Source organism: Motacilla alba, chromosome 1A (genome assembly GCF_015832195.1).
Source record: "Motacilla alba alba isolate MOTALB_02 chromosome 1A, Motacilla_alba_V1.0_pri, whole genome shotgun sequence".
Classification (NCBI taxonomy): Eukaryota; Metazoa; Chordata; class Aves; order Passeriformes; family Motacillidae; genus Motacilla; species Motacilla alba.
The window spans coordinates 50785653-50803585 of NC_052031.1; the positions used below are offsets into that span (position 1 = coordinate 50785653).

Here is a 17933-nt window from a genome sequence, read left to right on the forward strand (position 1 = left end):
GTAGGTGGCACTTTACCCTCAGTCCTGTCTCTCACTATTTATAGAGATGTTGAGAATAGGTGAATTTCTAGGCTGTGTAGTCTTGCATAGGAATGACAAGGCAAGTCCTTTGTCCTGAATGAGAGTCGTTTAGAGGAGTAACCTGTGGTGTTTTTTCCTAAATTTCAGAAGGATTTTTGGGATGCTGAAATGAGCCTCTTTACCATGTTAGGAAAAGTAACTGGGTTATATGGATAACTGTGTCACATTTTGGTGATGTCTGACACTAAGCTGTTATTATTATTACTATTTTAAAAGGTCTGTTGAAGGTTATCTCAGGTGTTCTTCAACTTGGCAACATAGTCTTCAAGAAGGAGCGTAATACAGACCAAGCCTCCATGCCCGACAATACAGGTAACCAATCTCCTGCCCCACACCAAAGAAAAGGGCAGCAAAAAAGCCTACAGGAAGTTCTTGCAAGTGGGAGAATGTATTGCAGTATGTATGGAATGCTGGAGCCCTGTTTTTCCACAGAGGGAATTATTTGTCAGAGGAGCTGGCGTGCCCCATACAAATACACAGTGTTCTGCCAGGTGTGTGTTTGCAGCCACCCACGGGCAGGAATGTGACACTGTTCCTGTGTCAGGGCTAGGCAGGAAGTACACGCCATGAACAGATGAAAAGGATTACTCTACTGGAATATGTGGAGTGTGTGTTTTAAATGAGCTACAGTTTTTGCTCCTTCAAACTTATATAATCAGATTTTAAGGAATGTTCTTTGCTGCCTTTGTAGGTAGTCTGGTAACTGTAAGAGTAAGGTGGTGGATAGTTTTATGGTGGGTATAAAAGCATGTGTACATATTTTAATTGCACTGCCCATTGTTGAATGTGTAAATAGTGCCATGTTTCACGTGATAGAAGACTATTTGTTGGAAGACTTAACTCTTAGATCTTCATTGTAGATGTAGTGCAGAAGTGCAAATGTTGCTAATTTATCACTAGGTGGGGATTTTTTTTGGCTGTTATTATTTAAAATATGCTCTAAATGTCATTTTAAGGAGAAGAATAAACCATTTGGGTTTTGGATCTTGAATCTGAAATACAGAGTTGTCTCAAAGACTAATCAGTAGATGAGGACAGAACAATTTGCTTGATTAAGAAATCTATTATGTGATGTATTTTTAGATTGATTACAGACAATTACCTTTCTAAAGCTTCTGTGTTACAATTTAGTTGTATGAGGCTGTTACTTCAAATATACTCTAGCGGCTTCTGGAGAAACTCAGTAAACTGTACTGTGGGTTGCAAGAGGGTTTTTTAGTGTGTTTTTTGTTAGTAAGGTATTTTGTCTCAGCAACCTGTTTTTCATTTAATGGTTTTTTGTAAGCTGTTTCCTGATTTTTCTAAAGACAGTTGTCAGAATGTTTTTCTTTTTTTCTTGCTTTCTGTGAGAAAAACAGAGTAATATGAATCTTTTTGTTTCCTCTTCCCATCTTTAGCTGCTCAGAAGGTGTCTCACCTTTTGGGTATCAACGTGACAGATTTCACGAGAGGTATCCTGACTCCTCGCATCAAAGTTGGACGAGATTATGTCCAGAAAGCTCAGACCAAAGAACAGGTAGGCATTCTCAAAAAATGAATGAGTACTTTGGTCTCTAGTCTTACTGCTGCACCGCTAATGAATGTATCAGAGGATTCTGTAATGTTTACTAACCGTCATTATGATTGCAATGTATGGCAAGCATACTCGAACTTTGTACCATAATATATTGCTTCTAGCATAATATATTGCTTGTCCATGTAATCTGTATAAAGATAGAATTCACCCTGTCCCTTAGCACTTTTTCTCTTTTTAAAAAAAAGAAAGAGAGCACAAGTCCCCTAATTTTGGTGACCAGCTGTCCCTGGGGAGTTAGTAGTTTCAATGTGATATGCAAGGGTGACATTTTCAAGTTGGTGCAATACAGAAAGCACTATTTTTGAGTAGGTCAGCTACTAAGATAGAAGAATTTGCTGCTCACCCTTGAAATTGATTGGAACTTTTGTAACATTCTTTACTGGTTGTGCTGTAAACGAAACCTGACCTAGGAGCTCATGGCCTGCTTGAATGAAGCAAACCCCTGTGCTTACTCATTGCCTGGCTTCTTTATGAGCACAGCATTATCCTCTAAATAAAGAAACGTGGCCCTGTAACATGGAAGGAATTGATGAAAGATTGAAGTCTGGAAGAAGTCAGAGGTTGCCTTTCCATGCTGTTTGTCCCTTTTGATGTTTAATTTCTTGCAATGTGTAGTATTTGTGTCAAACAGGGGTAGGGTAGTGGCAGGGAGGAATTGGGCTTCATAAATCCAAAGTTACAAAAGAATTTAAGTTCATTTGCTTGGGCCTATGAAATACTCCATGTTAGTACAGTCTTTGGAAGCCACTGGGCATAGTTTTTCTTTCTTTAATACCAGCTCTTGTTTCCTCCAGCAGACAGGATCCTGAAATTTGATTTTGACACACTAATTTAGAGACAAATTCTTTGCTCTTGTATATGGAATATCACTATGCCATCTACTTTTAATTTGGAATAAACTGAAATAAGCCTTGTTCAGTGAATTTCCTGGTGAAGAGAAAATGTCAGACTACAGTTGTGCTGCTAGATCCTGAAGCAGTGTAATCTGTGCCTTTCTTTGGTTTATGATGCAACTTTTTACATTGATCTGTTTGCTGTTTAGGCTGATTTTGCCATTGAAGCACTGGCCAAAGCCACTTACGAGCGGATGTTCCGGTGGCTGGTTATGCGCATCAACAAGGCTTTGGATAAGACCAAGAGACAGGGTGCTTCCTTCATTGGAATCCTTGACATTGCTGGCTTTGAGATTTTTGAGGTAAGGAGATGTCAGGTCCTTGCATTCAGCACAGTTTAATATGGAGCAAAGACCACAGAAGGAAATAGCTTTACAACTGGAAAATAACACATCTTGATAAGGATGTGAAGCCCACAAAAAGGGGAATCAACAAGTCTCGTTCAAGATAAGTGTAGGAGAGGAAGAGCTGAAGGAAAGTTGAGGGAGAGATGGGAGAGAGGGGAAATGTGAGCTCTTTCTCTAGATGACAGTGAACTGTTAGGCCACACTGTTATGGGATTCTATTAAATCATTTTAGAATGTGGTTTGCATTATAATCTGACGCAGCCACAGACTGCCATCAAAAAAGAAGTATCCTGCCATTATCCCAGCAAGGCAGCTCCTGTCAACCTGTGTTATGTTACGCTGGGTCTAACTCATGAACAGCTGCAGAATGAATTGGACCATTTATTCATGAAATAGAAAACTCAGACACAGAAAAGTTGGCGTTGGCGTTTGTTTGTTTGTTGGTTGGGTTTTGAGGGGTATTTTTTTTCCTTCTCCCTTTTATTGGTATACCTTTGGCTTCACAGTTGCTGGATCTCATTAAAAGGAGAAGAAATGACATAGTTAGGAATTATTAAAGAGAAAAGAATTAGAGCAGGACCACTTTCTTTAGAAGCCGCATTATGATTAGTGTGGTCAAACGTAAAAATACACTGTGGTTATTAACCTTGTCCTTACTGTTTGAAGAAATCTGGAAATTTTATGGAAATTTCCCTCACTTTTCTTGTTTTGATTTTATATAAGGATTTAAAAGGGACTTTTCTGTCCACACACTTTTAGGAATTTGTCTTCAGGCTTCTATTGCTGCTTCTTCCTATGAAGAGGACTTTTTGGCTCTGCATTTGTGAGAAAACCAGAGTCCTTTCTTGTCCTGGGTTAAGAAGTTGCAGTAACTCTTCTGCTGTTTACAGCAAGACCTTCTTTTGCAAAGTCTAAGAGCCAGTGTGTATGAACTTCCCTAGGGATTGCAGGAGTGTGCAGTGGCACGTGACAGAACAGGCAGTTCATATCCAAAGAGGTTATTAACATTGGACTGTCTGCCCCACTCTAGCTTAGTTTCCTGAACCACAGATATGATCTTTTGTGCTAATAGCATGCTCGGTGTGTCTTCACAAGCAATTGCCCAAACATCTTTGTGCCTTTTTCTTCATTAGCTGAACTCCTTTGAGCAGCTGTGTATTAACTACACGAATGAAAAGTTGCAGCAGCTCTTTAACCACACCATGTTCATTCTGGAGCAAGAGGAGTACCAGAGGGAGGGCATAGAGTGGAATTTCATTGACTTTGGCCTGGACCTGCAGCCCTGCATTGACCTCATAGAGAAGCCGGTAAGTTTGTTATTTTACTGTCCAGCAGGAAATGACTGCACTGATTTTGTCATTGAGGCCATCATCTCTGACCCTCTAGCTTTTGTTATCCTCTACTGACACTGTAATATGATTAGAAGCAGGAGTGAACAGTTTCTTCTTTGTATGAAAGTGTGTCACCAATAGGGCTGTTCGTATCAGTTCTGTAGGAACCACTGCATGAAAATAGATCTAATTTGCCACTTTCCCCTCTCACTGTATTGTCCTCACTTGTGTAAGTCTGCATGGTGCTAGATGTATGTGCAGCTTCCTGTAAGTAGTGTGAACTTCCTTGCTTGACTACAAGTGTGATGAGAAGCTGTGAACTCTGTTTCTTTCATTTTGCTCTAATGAAACTTTAGAATTTACAAATTTCATAGTAGATGTTCCAGTAGTAAGGACTAGTTTGTGAAACTTTCTGCTATGGCCTTTTGCATTTAGACACCTGAATATATTTAGAGAACTGTATAATAATATTTCTTCTATTAAGAAATATCTTTTCCCAAAAAAAACAACCTAGACAAATGTCACAGAAGAGAGTTTCTCATGAAAATGGTCAGAATTCAGATGAGGATATTGAAGAGCTATTAACAATTTATATTACAATGGAAGTAGTTTAACTGATATCACATAAGAGGTGAATGTGATGTGGATCAGGCTTAGTTTTTTTTTCCTCCTCTAGCCATCTAATGGTGTCAATTATCATTGTAGTCATGTAATTAATGATGTTTTGATGTTTCCCTTCTTTAAGGCTGGGCCTCCTGGTATACTGGCTCTGCTGGATGAAGAGTGCTGGTTCCCAAAAGCAACAGACAAAAGCTTTGTGGAAAAAGTTGTTCAAGAACAAGGCACCCACCCCAAATTTCAGAAGCCAAAACAGCTGAAAGACAAAGCTGACTTCTGTATCATACACTATGCTGGCAAGGTAAAGAATTAATAACTAAAATGTGAAAGTTGGAATGATTAATTCATAACCATTTCTTCTTAGAAATGGCTGCTTACCAAAAAGGTTGCCTATGAGAAACCATCAGAAGATTTCATGAAAGTGTTCCATTGCAGAGGAGCTTACAGGGTCTAAGGAGGCCTAACTTGCCTGCAATTTTATCTGTGGTTCAAGACATGTCAAACTGTCAGCAATTTAAATTTGTTCTGTGTGACTTGGTGAGACTGGAGGTACTGCTCAGAGGAAGCCTGCATCAAGACTTCATCAACAAAAATGCTGATGCAGCTGTTTTTTGTGTCACATTCTGGATGGTACAAACTAGCATTGCAAATCCATTCCCTTTACTGAGGGGAGCATGCAGCTTTTTGTAAGGGTTGGAAATTCGTAGGTGTGCTTACTTAGATGGCAAATCCAAGAATGGTTAGGTAATCTGTTGTTGTGCAAACCTTGGTGATACTTTTCTACACTGTGGCAGATGTTGGATACTGGCCTGCAGAAAATTGCCCATCCCAGGCCTCTTGATGTGTTTATCTTCTCCAGGTGGATTACAAGGCAGATGAATGGCTGATGAAGAACATGGATCCACTGAATGATAACATCGCCACTCTTCTGCACCAGTCGTCGGATAAGTTTGTGTCTGAGCTGTGGAAAGATGGTATGTAATTAAACTTCATTTCATTTGTTTGCTCTTTTCTGTGTGAAAGAGCTTGAGCATCAAAAGCCTGTGATGAGCTGTTTTGCTTTTCTCCCCTGAAGACTAGGCCTCCAAGATGAGCATTATCTGGAGCATCCTTTGCTTAGGTCATGGTATTTCATTTAAAGTTCACTGTAACTCAAGAGAGAGATTCATTTGCATCAACTTCTGTTAAACTTGCTGCATATGTAACAATTCTATCTCAAAGTGAAGAATACTGGGATAAAATATGAATGCACCATTATAAGGCAGCAGCTTGTATAGCTGCAACACTCAAGATCTGAAGTGGAATCTGTTTTCAATCCTGCAACTAAGTGTGCCCTTTCTGCAGTGTTGTTCAGTATTTTACTCTATCTTCTCTGGGTTTTATCTGGTTTTGAGTCTTACTGTTACTGTCACTTTCTGTGGTAGGTTTTCTTTGACGTCTCTGTCTGTTGCAGAGATGCAGAAGGTTCAGAGAGCCTATTTCTATCAACACTTTCCTATTCTTCATCTAGAACCAGGTGACTGAGAAACCCAGCTGTCGTGTCATGTGTGTGATGCATCCTAGAGCCATGCAAGAAATGCTTCCGTTAACTTCTCTTTGTCCCTTTGTCATACCTGCCTGTCTTTCTTGTTCATTTCCTCTGCTTTGTGCTAGTAGCTCCTCATGGACTTTGAAACAAAAGTAAAACTCACCTTGAAAGTGGATACAAAAATACAGACACATTCGGGTGCTTAAAGTTGGTCTTGCACAACTTGGGTAGGAACAAATCCCTGTCAGCTGTTTGAATGTAGAGCTAGCACAGCTGTATTTCTTGCAAGACATGGAAGGAAGATTTCTGAGACTGCATAGAAAACTGAATTCCAGTTTAACATTCGTTTTAGTACTGGGATTTCACTTCAGCAGCGGATAATTTAAAAGAGGGTTTAGCAAAGGAACTTGTCCTGGATGAAAAATGGCCACCAGCAAGTTGTGCCTAACAAGGCCTTTGCTGTGTGAGGCTGCTTTTGGGCTTGAAATGTCAATTGACCACAGCTTATCAGTTTTCATTTATTGTTCTTAGATGGATCTTCTTTTGCAAATGACTGTCCTTTTCACTATCCTGAAGTAGACTGCAGGGCTCAAGATTAAGAGGATTGGCACAGCCACAGTCTGGGATGCACTTGTGCGGACTTCCCTGTGATGTCTTCTAGTAACATAACCTTCTTTTCTTTCTGATAAGACAACCTTGACCCTATTCCAACAGCTGGTCTAGAAGTGAACAGTTTTTAGCTAATATTAGCTGTAAATGAGAATACTCCTTCTGGTTTATTCTTTTGTAGGGTGTCTCTTAGCAGCTGCATTTTTTTTTATCAGAAGACAGCTGAGCACAAGCTGGTGTATTTTCTGAAGTGAAGATTGGGAGCTTGAGTGTAGACATCAGCCAGCCACTAAAGGTGGTGAAGAGTAGCTTGAAGCCTTTAATAAAAGTGTTTTGGAAATGTGGAAATTTCTAGTGATACAGTGGGTTTTTACTGGATGGGTGAATTTTTATCTCTATGTAGAAAAGCAATGGGAATAAGTAAAACTTCCGTTTCTTCTTGCCCCTACTACTATCTAGCTGACTTCTGTTGAGGAGAAAAAAAGAATCTGTGGTGTCCATCCATCAAGGTGATAGTTTCATCAATGCTTGGATGTCACTGTGGTATAGTGGAGAAACTTGGGCCAGGGAGTTCTGACTTTCTCCTAGTGCTGTTGTTCATGTCTGTGTCCTGGAATACTTGTACTCCAAAAGCAGCTCAAGCAGTGGTGTCCTTAGGTTTGGGTTTTGTCATGCCTTTTACTGTGCTTGTTCAGTTTACAAGTAGATACAACTTTTCTGATCATCGGTTATGACAGTCCTGCCTGCAATGAAGCTGGGCTTTTTCTCTGTCTGTGGCCCCTCCTGGATCAGAGTTAACTAACAGTTGACTCTACTGGGCTGGCAGCTAGAGCTCTTGCTGTTTTTCATTCTAAGCTAAGCAAGTAGAAGCGTCTGAAACTCACTTCTAAATTGCTCTTCCAGTGCTGCCATCCAGGGCATCAGTAGAATATGTTTGGGATTAAGTTTGACTCCATCACTCAAACTTCCTGTAGTGAGCTGATGCTTTCTTTTCCTTCCTGCTCCTATCCCTGCACAAATTTTGTACAGGAGTCGACATCTGTGTAGAGATGAAGCAAAAAGGATCCTGCAGCTCCTCTCATTTATCCTGTTCTACCCAGATGTTCTTTGTATGTCCCAATGCTTCCTTTGTTTGTGGGAGAATTTTAATGCTCTTTGCTGTGCTCTCTCTAGTGGACCGTATTGTTGGGCTGGATCAGGTAGCTGGTATGTCAGATACAGCACTGCCAGGGGCCTTTAAAACCAGGAAGGGAATGTTCCGGACCGTGGGACAGCTCTACAAAGAGCAGCTGGCTAAACTGATGGCTACCTTGAGGAACACCAACCCCAACTTCGTCCGTTGCATTATCCCCAACCATGAGAAAAAGGTAAAGACAGCTATAACAGCACAGCCCATGCATTCTTACATGGGCTTCCTGGGCCGTGTGGCTGGGTTGATGGCTTTTGTCAGGTTTTGCAAGAGATCTGGAAGAGGCCCTGTTTTCCTCAGGGTATTTTTTAAGGTCATCCTTAATAACTGTATGCTTACTAAAATTTTGGAGACTGATCTTTGCAGTTCTTAAGGTGGCATAAAAGCTTTCCATTGCTTCTAACTGGGAAAGAGAGAACTGGCTGCTTTACAAGAAAGAGAGGGGGAGAGGCAAGGGGGTAAGCCCTTTTTGTAAAAGCTTTGTGGTATTCATAAAATATACATTTTCCTCACTAGGCTGGAAAACTGGACCCCCACTTGGTCCTTGACCAGCTTCGCTGTAATGGAGTGCTGGAGGGAATCCGTATTTGTCGTCAAGGTTTCCCCAACAGAGTTGTATTCCAGGAATTCAGACAAAGGTGAGCCCTAGAAAAGAATCTGAAGCAGTCTTTAGCCTGGCAAAGTTAAGACATAAGTACAAAACTGGAAGTCTTTTATTGCAACTATTGCCAATTTTTCAAAGACAACACATCTGTACCTTGGTATGCCCTGGCACAAAGCCTCCCAAAAGCATTTTTGATTTCTCCAGTAAGGATGTAGTTAAGGTGAGGCAGAGGACCCTGTTCAAGGCTGCTGCTTCATACTCTGCTGTCTAGAGGTGCAGTGTTTTTTTTAAAAACAGTTGAACTCATAATGGCATAGGAATGCATACTGATTTCTTTTGTTTTGTTGTTTTCAAATACACTTGTGTGACTAGTCTGGTGCTTTCTCATTTTCAGATATGAAATCTTAACTCCAAATGCAATTCCCAAAGGATTTATGGATGGAAAGCAGGCTTGCGTGCTGATGGTAAAACATCCCAGAAACTCTTCTTAAATAGAATAAACTTAGTGGGTGTGGTTTAAAAGTTGGAGTTGTGCATGCTAAAAATAACTTGTACTCACAGACCAAAATTCCAAAGTCAAATGTTTTGTCTGAGAGAAGTGTGCAAAAAGCTTCCTCTTGGCTTCATGGATGGAGACTTTTGTCTGGCATGAGATTCAATAATCCTAGGCAAGAGGTCCTTTCTGTTTCCATAGATGCATACGTTGAGATGCCAGCAGTATTCACAGAATCAAAATGCTTAGAAGCATTAATGCTATCTTTAGCACATGCCTAAAATATGAGCTTCAGTAAACTTTTTGTAATGGCCTGCTGCTGACAAATGCTTTCAGCAAAGGCTCCAATTAGTTTCTGTGGAATCGCCTGTTTCAAAGGGAAAGCTTTGGCTCTAGCTTGATGATTAGGCTTGAATTGAGCTTGGTCATAAGGGATTCCCACTTTTCTGTCTTACAGGACCTGATTCTTCCTAGCTTAGCTAATATAAGCATTGGTAGCAAATCCATGAAAGGAAGGTTGGGCTAGGGTGTCTTTTTTGGACAAAGATAGGATTGAGAAAAAGTAAATGGGAAGGATTCTAGAAAAGGAAGAGGGCTCTGGGACTAGACATGCATTCCTCACAGCATCCTTGTATTCTGAATACTTCATGTGATACCTCTGTTAAATGATGCTTTCTGTCATATTTTCTCTCTCTAATTACTTCCATTTGATGCTGTGCTTGGCTGAACTTCAGCTTCTCTAATTGGGATAGGCCAGGAATTTATTGGGAGATGGCAACTTTGGTTTGCCTGAGTGGCACATTGTAGAGAAGGGCTGTCTTAGAGCCATGAGCCACAAATATGTTTTGTGATGTTTCACATGAAACAGTCTTTGCAGGACATGAATTCTTCTCTCTTTCTTTTTAGATCAAAGCATTGGAGCTGGATTCCAACCTTTACAGAATTGGACAGAGTAAAGTGTTTTTCAGAGCTGGAGTCCTTGCTCATCTTGAAGAAGAGAGAGACCTGAAGATCACAGATGTCATTATTGGATTCCAGGCATGTTGCAGGGGCTACCTGGCCAGAAAGTAAGTACAGTGATTTTTGAAGTTATAATCATGTATTTCATCATAAACATGAATTTCTCCCATTCAAGCACAAGTTTATCTTCAAAATAATGAAAAAATTACATCTAGAAATTATTTTTTGTCAGAAAGGTCATGTTTTATTTATTGTATATAACAGTTGATGGTCTTTTAGGATTTTCTCATCTCTGTAACGCCAGACTTCTGGCCCCTGCAAGAATCTCTGTGTGCTGTATCCCAGAAACTACCTGAGCAGTAAAGCCTGTTCTTCTCTGTGAGAATGCTATGCAGCAGATCAAGTTTTGACAGAAGTGCTGTGAAGGTGCAAATGGAAAAGTCTTAGTATGGTACTGATGCAAGAGGTGTAGGGTTTCTCTTAAGCTATCAGGTAGGGCTATAATTGGTATAGTTCTAAGATCAAAAGTAGTACCTGTCAGTTTGGTGGGAAAACACACCTCTGCTTCAGATCTCCCTTCTTGGAAGTGAAGATAGTAAAGCTTTTCAGAGTAGAAGACATGAGGGAAATTTTGTTAAAATAGGAAATTGGATTAAGGAAAAAAGAGCCACTCTTACCTGAGCAGAAAAAAAATGAAAATCAAGAGAGTTCACTGGAAACTGCTGGTTTTTTGGGAGGGAACCTTCTAAAGTAAAAAACGCAGAAGTATCTAAAAAAAGGCTTGATGGTGTGAATTGTGTGCTGCTCTGGGTTCCTTTGTCTTATTTCCATTTGCTTTGCAGAGCCTTTGCCAAGCGCCAGCAGCAGCTGACAGCCATGAAAGTGCTTCAGAGAAACTGTGCTGCCTATCTGAAACTGCGGAACTGGCAGTGGTGGAGGCTGTTCACCAAGGTAAGAATTTTCCTTTGCAATCCCTCTGCAATGAACTAAGATATCTTCAACTAGATAAGTTTGCTCAGAGCCCCATCCAACCTGACCTTGAATGTTTTCAGGGATAGAGCATCTGTCCACCAGTTCTCTGGAAAACCTGTTCTAGTGTTTCACCACCTTTATTGTAAAAAGCTTCTTCCTTACATCAAGTCTGAATCTACACTTTGTTAGCTTAATACCATTACCTTTTTGTCACAACAAGCCTTCCTAACAAGTTTGGCCTCCTCTGTTTTGTGAACCCCCTTTTACTTACTGACAGGTGCTCTGAGGTCTCCCTGAAGCCTTCTCTTCTCCAGACTGAACAGCCCCAACTCTCTCAGCGTGTCTTCATAGTAGAGGTGCTCCAGCCCTCTGATCATTTTTGTGACCCTCTGAACCCACTCAAACAAGTCCATATCTTTCCTGGGCTGAGGACCCCAGACCTGGATGCAGCACTCCAGGTGGGGGCTCACCAGAGAAGAGGGGCAGAATCCCCCCCTGGATTCAGCCCAGACAGTTCCTTGATCACCAAACACTCCACCCATCGGGTCCAGATCTTTTCAGTTTAGAGAGAAAGATCTTGGGATACCATGCCAAAAACCTTACGGAAGTCCCCTTATATGACATTGACTTGCCTATGAATTTCCCTATTGTATGGCAACGTTTTTATTCTCTCATTATTGCTACTTAACCCTTGAGGGTCTGGAATTTACTGAACCCTTTGCTGATGCATCCCATCCTGGAGGAGAATAAATGGACTGGCAGAAAGTGTGCTATTGGCAGAGTAGGTGATATCTAGTTCTCCAGCATTCCCCCCCAACAAAACAGTTGATCAGTCCTTCAAATAAGGAACTTGGGTAAAATGTTATTTTAGTCAATGCTTCTCTCAAGTGCAAGAGCATTTCTTCATGTTTTTGTTATTCCTTATACACATCTCATTCCCTTGGTTCCCCTTTCAGGTGAAGCCCCTTCTGCAAGTGAGCAGACAGGAGGAGGAGATGATGGCCAAGGAAGAAGAACTAATAAAGGTCAAGGAGAAGCAGCTGGCTGCAGAAAATAGACTGAGTGAGATGGAGACCTTCCAGGCCCAGGTGAGTTTTGCAAATCTGACGTGTAAAAATTTTTCTCTCTCTGCCTGTCCAACTGCTTGAGAGCACCTCCTTTGCTTTCTTGGTCTGATGGAGAAACTGCAGGATTCCAAATTGCTGGAACATGATTTGGTTGCCTCTCTTTCACTTTCCTTTGCCCTTCTTACAGCTCATTTCCTGCAGCAGGTCTTTTTGTACAGTGACTACCTATTGCCCTTCTGTAGCCATTATAGGGAAAAGATTCTCCTTTGGCTGAGTGTTTCAGCAAGCTGATTGAATTCAGTGTTGTCATTAATGGAATCCTTTTTGTTGGGAACACAGAAGGTGGGAGCAGGATTAGTTTTTTTCCATAGGGCTGATAATTATTTGTTACTTTTCTAAATGGAAATAGACAATATACGTATTTCAAATGGATATGGTCTTGAGAAATTTGTGAATAATTTGTGGTTGCAGCTCCTGATTTGTGAAGGAGAACACACAGTTAAAACAGTGTTTTGATATTTAGCTTTGGGTTAACAGCAGGGGACTGCTGCAATGTTTAAAACAAACACTGGAAGAGAAGAGCACAGAACTTCACTTAACACACATTGCTAATTGCTTTGGTAAATTGGAGCTTGTCTTATTTCCTATATTTCTATATTTTAATGTAGCTAATGGCAGAGAAGATGCAGCTGCAGGAACAGTTGCAAGCAGAAACTGAACTGTGTGCCGAAGCTGAGGAGATAAGAGCTCGCCTGACAGCCAAGAAACAAGAGCTGGAGGAGATATGTCATGATCTGGAGGCAAGGGTGGAGGAAGAGGAAGAACGGTGTCAACATCTCCAGGCTGAAAAGAAGAAAATGCAGCAGAACATCCAGGTAATGCCTTAGGAATACTGTCTCTTGTCAGTAAAGAGGATAGTGAGGGTTAGAGGGGTTCTTTTGCGTCAGCTTGGAGGGAAATTAAAGAGAAGGCGGGGAAGAGGCATGGGAAAATCCATCTGTGGAAACAGCGATAGTATGCAGCAGTTCTGGTGCTGAGCCTGAGGCATTCAGTCAGTCATCTGGAATGAGCTGTTCCATTCTTGAAGATGACGGCCACTTCTCAAACAATCAGACAAGTCTTTGCTTTGTTTTAGGAATTGTAGTATTCTTTGCAAAATAGCATTGTTTATTCTGCTAGAAAATTTGTTGGTTGGCATGCAGTATGTTGCATTAAGTCATGGCAGAGAGGTCAGTCTAGGACCTGCTGATAATACCTTGAAGGAAGGGTGAAGAAACCTTCCATTCTAGTATTGCTACTGTGCTGTTCCATGGATTGGTGAGCAGCACTGACAAATACCTTGCTTTTCTTTGGGTGTTGTGAAGGAACTAGAGGAGCAGCTTGAGGAAGAGGAAAGCGCAAGGCAGAAGCTGCAGCTAGAAAAAGTGACCACAGAGGCCAAATTGAAGAAATTGGAAGAAGATGTGCTAGTTCTGGAAGATCAGAATCTCAAACTGGCTAAGGTAAGACTCTCACATCTTCCACAAGCTAAAGATGCACTGGTGTTTCTCTTGGAGAAAACCACTACAGGCTGATCTTTTCCCTATTACAGGGAAACTTACTAATTAATTCAGTCTTGTCTTTGAGAATTTTGACCTGAATTTTTGAAAGTAACTGCCTGCCTGTATTCTCAACAGTCAGTATTGTATGATATTTAAATAACTTTCACTAAATAATGATCTATGAACAAATATGTTCTGATGCATTGTTATGCCAATCAGTATCAAGTTATTTTATAAACAGACTTCCCTTTCAGTTTTCAAAGGGGTATCTTACCTTTCATTTAAATTCAGCTTTAAATTTATTTGAACCCTTTGTGGTCCTAAAAGGATTTCTGTCTTTGAGATTCCTTGTAGCAGGAGTAGGCACTCATGACATTGACATTTCTAAGCAGTCAGATCTGGAAAAATACCCTGTAATTCCAGCAACTCTTTTGACTCTGCTTTCTCAATTCTGCAGGAAAAGAAACTCTTGGAAGACAGGATGTCTGAATTTACCACAAACCTGACAGAGGAAGAGGAAAAATCTAAGAGTTTAGCCAAACTGAAGAATAAGCATGAGGCCATGATCACAGACCTTGAAGGTGGTTTTGGTTTTTGGTTTTTTTTTTTTAAGATAAATCCTGTAAAGACCTTGCCTAATTAGTTTTAGGTGGTTTCTTGTTAAAATTTTTTGAACTGTCAGTTTAATTTCTGAAAGAGTTTTAGTCCTCCCAAGTGTCTGAAGGGTTAAAAATTAGTCTGTAGTGTGTGAGCTATTGATCAGTTTGATAGAATTGTGCTCTTGTCTGGCTGAAGGTTATGTGCCTTGTCAGCTGAGCCCTTGATGTAAATAAAAATCCTCTCCAAAGCGGCCAGGCCAATGGAGAAGAGAGGCTGGTTCTCTTTCTTCTCCTGCTGTGGAAGTGTCTCCACTTTTCTACTTCCAGCAGCATCAATCTGTCAGGGTTAGTGCTGTTTCTGATAGTCTGTCTGCACACGTTCTTCAGAGTTCTAGAAGGATATTCTTCTGCAGACTGCCTGTTTAGTTTCAGTAAAGGGAGAGCAGACATTGTGTTCAGCACCACTAAATGGATGCTTATGCCTTCGTGGTGTGAGACTGGCGTTGTGTTTGCATTGCTACAGTGGGGGTGGGAAAAGGAGATTCGGCTGTAAGGTGAGGGGAAGGGAAATTGCCCAGATATATTTTGAGGGCAAAATAGAATAGATGGAGTAGATGCCTGTATAGGTCCTGACAAAATAATGCAGTCCAGCTGCAGTTTGGACAGTTGTGTTATCAGGAAAGAAAGTATTGCTTAAATAGATCTATTTTTCTGTGCTTGTACAATGTTCTGAGTGTGTAACTTAATGTGTCCCCATCTCCATTAGAACGCCTTCGACGCGAAGAAAAGCAGAGGCAAGAGTTGGAAAAGACTCGTCGGAAGCTTGAAGGGGACTCCACTGATCTGCATGACCAGATTGCTGAGCTGCAGGCTCAGATTGCAGAACTCAAAATGCAGCTGGCCAAGAAGGAAGAGGAGCTGCAGGCAGCCTTAGCTAGGTGAGAACCTGACCTGTGGGGTTCAGGGACCACCTGGTTGGGAAGTATTTCTTGTCCTGTGTCACTTGGAATAGGATGGATAGGGATAAATGCAACGTGTAGATGTTGTATTTTAGCCTGTGGACTATTTAAGATCCATGTCCTTGGCATTAGAGTTCTTTAGCTGCTGCTCACTGCCACATTCTCTGTCCAGAACTAGACTATGGATGCAATAGGCACTGCATGCATTTGACTGGAGTAGTAATCCTTAAACTGTGATTAAAAAGTAGTGGCAGCACACTGGTGTCGCTCTGGTAGTTTCTGTATTCATCTACTCAGTAAAGTGTCCAATTTCCATTGTGAAATGGTGCTTTCTCTTCTGCTTTCTTCTGTTGTCAGTCCCATCTCTGTCCCCTTCTTTAAGGTGAGTGATTGCGCTGTCTCAAGTATTGGGAGATAGAGCTTAGAATTCGTAGATCATATATGGATCAAAGTCTGAACGCTGTAGAGCTGACCAATACCAACTTTTCCTGTTTATTTTTGGTAGGACAGGTTGTCTTAATTTGTGTATGGTTTAAGTCTGCTCTGACCAGAACCTTGTGTTGAACACAGAGTGGAAGAAGAGGCAGCGCAGAAGAACATGGCCCTGAAGAAGATCAGGGAACTCGAATCCCAGATCACTGAGCTGCAGGAAGACCTGGAGTCAGAGAGAGCATTCAGGAATAAAGCTGAAAAACAGAAGCGGGATCTGGGAGAAGAGTTGGAGGCATTAAAAACAGAGCTAGAAGACACACTAGATTCTACAGCTGCTCAGCAGGAGCTGAGGTAACTCCAACGTGGGGCTGTTTTCTTTTTTTGGGGTTGGTTTTGGCTGTTTTTAATAATTCTGCTGTATTCAATCTCTCACCATAGCAAATCTTTACCTTTATCACTGGTTAGCAGCCTCAGTGACTACAGGAGGAGGTGGTGTGCAAGCCCTCGTCAGGACTGTATCACCTCACGTGACATCAGAAAGTTGATTTGCTCCCTAACCATAGTATTAGTGGTTCCCCTGAAGCATTGGTGCTTTCAGGCTGTTGCTTCTTAGGCAGAAATAATGCTGCCAGTTTGCACCTAAGAAGAATGCAGTGCTAAGTGCTACCTTTGAAAAGTGTCTTTATAGCCTAAACAGACCTTGGCATTTTCATGCATTAGAGGTGCTGTTGATGGATATATGTAAGACTCCGTGTCTTACAACACATATACACCTCTGTTTGATTCCCTCCTTGGCACCTAAATGAAATTTGTGAATTTTGCAGGTCAAAGAGAGAACAAGAAGTAACGGTTTTGAAGAAGACCCTTGAAGATGAGGCAAAGACCCATGAGGCTCAAATCCAAGAGATGAGGCAGAAACATTCACAAGCTATTGAAGAGCTGGCAGAGCAGTTAGAACAAACCAAACGGGTATGTGGAACAGAAAACACAGGGCCAAAGCAGTCAACCTGAAATGACAGTGCAGAAGAGCACAAAGTGTTCATGATACTCATACATGTGTTGTTCTTCCCTTGGTAGATTGTTTTTCTCCATGAAGCATATATAAAGCTGTTTTAAATAGTGGCATTCATTCTTTTTTCTCCTGTTAGGCATGTTATTCTGCACATCCAAGACATTCTTCTCACTGCTAGCACTTGTTTGCTTGTACAACCTCTAATTTGGAAATCTGATGGTGCAGGACTTTTTTCTGTATTGTTGTCTTCTCTGATTGTTAGATTGTCTTCTGATAATCAGTTGACAGGCTGTTGATCTTGTTTTTTCTGAGGAAGCAGTCTGCAACTTAACTGCTAAACATACAGCATTAGCTTGCTTGTTGGAAAAACATGTACTCACTGGATCCTGCCATATGTAAAGTCTGAGGGTTTTTTTTTGCCTTTTCTTTTCCTCTTCAGGTGAAAGCAAATCTTGAAAAAGCAAAACAAGCTCTGGAAAGTGAGAAGATTGAACTGTCCAATGAGGTGAAGGCTCTTCTGCAGGGCAAAGGCGATGCTGAGCACAAGCGGAAAAAAGTGGATGCTCAGCTCCAGGAGCTGCAGGTGAAATTTACAGAAGGCGAAAGAGTGAAGACTGAACTGGCTGAGAGGGTTAACAAACTGCAGGTGAGTGGGTTTTGCTTAGCTTCAGCCCAAGGATCAAGAGAAAAGGTTGAAGGGAGATGTCTCCCCATGGCTAGTTCACAAATTCTGCTCCTCCTGAGGATAATGTACCTAAAACCAGCAAATCCATCATTTGCTTCCCAAGGGCTATGCAAACTCCTTAACTCATTGCCAGACCAGGATATTTGGATTGATGTTACTTATTTCGAGCAGCCCTGAGAATGTGAAATAACCAGTTGCTGTTGGAGTTTGAGTTTTGTAAAGCTCAAGGAGTCAGAGTGTCTGTGCCCCCTGAAGACAGGCAGTGGTTTGCACAGCACAGCTCTGTGAGCACTCAGCTGCTGGAGCACCTGGAGTGGCACACACAGACTGGTGGTTGTGTAATTCATGTGGGAGACGGTGTCTGGAAGTTTTGTCACCGTGGTTAATGGCTCAAGGATGATGTGGGACTTTACGGGTTTTTTCAAAGGAGCAGCAAA

At 41.3% G+C, this 17933-nt stretch overlaps 1 protein-coding gene across 1 annotated transcript in view; it reads left to right on the forward strand.

Annotated features, from left to right (window-relative positions):
• MYH9 (myosin heavy chain 9) overlaps positions 1–17933 on the forward strand; it is a 70996-nt gene that overhangs the window by 42771 nt on the left and 10292 nt on the right. The window contains exons 10-28 of the mRNA XM_038153291.1: positions 298–393; positions 1479–1597; positions 2700–2852; positions 4031–4204; positions 4974–5147; positions 5706–5820; positions 8157–8350; positions 8689–8810; positions 9171–9240; positions 10176–10336; positions 11072–11180; positions 12158–12289; positions 12937–13143; positions 13633–13770; positions 14267–14390; positions 15175–15346; positions 15938–16150; positions 16624–16768; positions 17251–17457. Of these exons, the coding sequence (XP_038009219.1) occupies positions 298–393; positions 1479–1597; positions 2700–2852; positions 4031–4204; positions 4974–5147; positions 5706–5820; positions 8157–8350; positions 8689–8810; positions 9171–9240; positions 10176–10336; positions 11072–11180; positions 12158–12289; positions 12937–13143; positions 13633–13770; positions 14267–14390; positions 15175–15346; positions 15938–16150; positions 16624–16768; positions 17251–17457 (2825 nt within the window). The remainder of the gene's footprint in view (positions 1–297; positions 394–1478; positions 1598–2699; positions 2853–4030; positions 4205–4973; positions 5148–5705; positions 5821–8156; positions 8351–8688; positions 8811–9170; positions 9241–10175; positions 10337–11071; positions 11181–12157; positions 12290–12936; positions 13144–13632; positions 13771–14266; positions 14391–15174; positions 15347–15937; positions 16151–16623; positions 16769–17250; positions 17458–17933) is intronic.